Source organism: Austrofundulus limnaeus, unplaced genomic scaffold, assembly GCF_001266775.1.
Source record: "Austrofundulus limnaeus strain Quisiro unplaced genomic scaffold, Austrofundulus_limnaeus-1.0 Scaffold249, whole genome shotgun sequence".
Taxonomy (NCBI): Eukaryota; Metazoa; Chordata; class Actinopteri; order Cyprinodontiformes; family Rivulidae; genus Austrofundulus; species Austrofundulus limnaeus.
This window is the reverse complement of record NW_013952651.1, coordinates 799,398-802,739: the sequence shown is the minus strand read 5'-3', so window position 1 is coordinate 802,739 and position 3,342 is coordinate 799,398. Positions and strand designations below refer to the sequence as shown.

At 40.6% G+C, this 3,342-nt stretch overlaps 1 protein-coding gene across 1 annotated transcript in view; it reads left to right on the top strand.

Moving 5' to 3' along the window:
- amot (angiomotin) overlaps positions 1 to 3,342 on the top strand; it is a gene marked incomplete in the record, with an annotated part of 47,245 nt that overhangs the window by 40,424 nt on the left and 3,479 nt on the right. Inside the window, 2 exon segments of the mRNA XM_014020344.1 lie at positions 178 to 416; positions 2,999 to 3,253. Of these exon segments, the coding sequence (XP_013875798.1) occupies positions 178 to 416; positions 2,999 to 3,253 (494 nt within the window).

Here is a 3,342-nt window from a genome sequence, read left to right as displayed (position 1 = left end):
GAGTACCTAAACTGAAGTACTCGTACTTGTACTCAGTCTTGAAAAAACTGGTATCGGGACACCCCTAATTCAGACTGTAGCTGGAAAATSCAGTGTCCTGTCCTGCAGCATGTGACGTCACGTGCACACAGTTTCCTGTGAGCCCTGCCTGACGGTTCTTTCTTCTCTTTGACTCAGGATAAAGAATCTTCATGCCCAGATCATTGAGAAGGATGCTATGATCAAAGTGCTTCATCAGCGCTCCAGGAAAGAGCCGGTCAAGTCAGATGCCCCATCAGCCATGAGGCCTTCCAAGTCTCTGATGTCCATCTCCAACACTGGTTCTGGTGGGTCAGGACTGCTTTCTCACAGCCTCGGACTCAGCAGCTCACCGATTACTGAAGAGCGCAAGGACACCAGCTGGAAGGGCAGTCTGGGTAAAAACCTGTTTGTTTTCTCTGCTGAGGTTTTACCAGGTGACGCTTCAGACACTAGATATTCCCAACATGTTTGGGATCATCAGTTCAGGATTCAGTCTCTCCTGTAGACAGGAAGTAAGTTACTGAGTGCTTGGTTTAGACTTGAAGCAGCTACCAACATACAGGAACACCACGGGTCATTCAGTTTTCTTATGGTAGTATCTCACTGGGCTGTGGGTGTTGCTAAGAAAACTAATATGAACACATGACTCTGATGTCTGTTTRTAGATCTATTTCAACATTTTCTTGCTTGTTTTTTTTATACTTTTATACTTACTAGTGCTGGGCGGTGTGACCAAAATTTTATATCATGGCCTTTTTAAAACGTGTATCCATTGAGAAGTTATTGAGAAGGCTGCTCCCACAATGACTCCAGCTCGCCCTGTGTGCTGCTAGTTCCTGCATGCACGTTCAGCGGTGCTGCATGGAAAAGCGTTTCCCATGAAACAGTTAACTAGCAGGCTATTTAAATAAGAATGTCAGTATTCTGAAAATTCATATCATAAAAATGAAAATGTTTTTCTGTATGAACCGGGATACCGCCCAGCTCTAGGTACTACCTGGTGAAATTTCTGTGAACTCCTCAACAACTGCTCTCCAGTTAGAGTACACCAGTCTGGAGGAAGTTACATAATACAGTTGGAGTGCGTTTTGACACATAACCTTGTGATTTACTGTTATGAAACTGGACCGGACTGGCAGCCATAATAAGACTGGGCAAATGTTGCAGTTTACATTACTGTACATGCTGGCAGAATAGCAGTAAGGTCTAATCATGTAAAAACTGTAAAAACTGTTAACATTAACAGAAGTATTACTTATACTGTATATTTGAGTGTATATAAGCTATCTAATGCTAGGGTTGGCATAATCCTATCGTGTGCAATTAATCGTCCGAAAAACTTTAATCGATTATTTTTTGGCACTTGATGATTAATATGATTAATGCCACCAGGCAGGCAGACTGGGGATTACTCCGCTCAGTCTGCTTGTTGCTCCTCTCCGCTTCAAATATGATGAACATTAAAAAAATTCTGTAATTTATTTATCTATCAACACAATTTAAAAAATGATGTATAGCCTGAAGTCTGTAATTTTCACACAATTTGAAACAATTTTTTACAAAGATCAAATCTTTCCCACTAAATTGGTCATGTGACTACGAAATAAGGAAGTCCAGGGACTCCAGGGGATTAATCGTCAAATTAATCGTTACCGGATAAATACCACAATTAATCGTGATTTTCTTTTTTGCCAATATTGCCCAACCTTATCCAGTGCATGTTAATATAGCACAAAACTGTGTGTTATGGATGTACCAACAGAAGAGAAGCAGATTCTGCCTTGTTTACCTGAATGAGACATGACCAGAATTCAAACTAATATAATCGTTAGCAGATATTAGCTTTTTTAGCATATATTGCTATTATCGCTGGGCGATAAAACGATAACAATAAATATTGRGATAGATAAATGATCAATGCCAGTAGAAAATACGTCTAAGAGAACATTGATAATTTCACTAAACTCTGAATCAGATCCCGCACAGCATTCTGGGAGATGTAGGGAGAGGAAAGGCTTTAGTCACCGGGCCTCTCACGGCCCAGCTAAGCTAGGCTGGTGGCATCAACTCTCTCTCTGGTCTGGTCTTTTACAAAAAGTATTTTTAAAAAAATGAATGGTTTACATTCCCAGTCAGGCAGGGTCCAGGACACATCCACCTGCTCTACTAACCAGTTTCTACTAGACGTTCCAAGATCCAAATGAAAACACAAAATAGTCCAGTTTTTACAAACGTTTTAAAMCTGTGGAACAGTTTGTCTAGTCAAATACAGACAGCTGAGACTATAAAGATGTTTAAATCTCTGCTGCACATCTGTTTCTGTTCCTTCATGTTTGATTCAAGAAAGTAAAAGAGCCAGTAGAGATTGTTTTATATTTCTGTATTTTCATTTAGCTTTTACCTGTTTTATTAACATTTCTTATATAATTATGTTATATTTAACTGCTTATTGTTGTTTTTAGCTTTTTATTTGGCTGATTGTAAAGCACTTTGGTTTCTAATGTGCTATGAAATAAAAATGTARATTGGCACCTTAGAAGTGAAGATATGCAGATTTGGATGAATTCTTCTGTTATTATTTGTCATCAGAGTGGTTTTTAGATGTAGACATTTTGAGCTGCAGCCTCAGATATTTTGTGTCAAAGAGAACTAAAACAACAYCAATAAATTTAGCTGCGCTAGTGCTGCTTAAATTATAAAAACAAAGCTGAGGTGTGTTAAAGTCGCGCACAACAGAAGAATCTTTTTGACCAGTTCAAAATTCAAATGACAAGATTCTGACTCGTGAGGAAACTGAGACCCCGCAGGACGGTTACAGCCCAGTGACATACATCATGTTGAGTTAGAATTATTCCTGAATCAGCAAGCTTCTTATTTTTCATACTTTCGTTTCTTTACCTAATAACTGAAATATACGTGTGGATMTCCTGCTGCCTCTGTTTGTTGTGAGATGTTTTTTTTTCTGATGGGTCTCTAGGAGTTCTGCTGGGTCCAGAATGTCGTACAGAGTCTCTGAGGACAGAGTCAATCTCGTCATCTCCGTCTCCTGTCCTGTCTTCGACCCCGATGACCACAGGACACTCAAAGACAGGCAGCAGGGACAGCTGCACGCAGACTGACAAGGGTCAGAACCAGGACAGCAGCAAGCCTAACACTCCAGCCCTGCAGAGTATGACCTTACCGGCCCGCCTGTCCAGCCCCAGCCCCGTCTACATCCCTGATCGGTTAGCAGGTCTGTCCAAGACTGAATTACACACATGATGGTACCACACACACACACACACACACACACACACACACACACACACACACACACACACA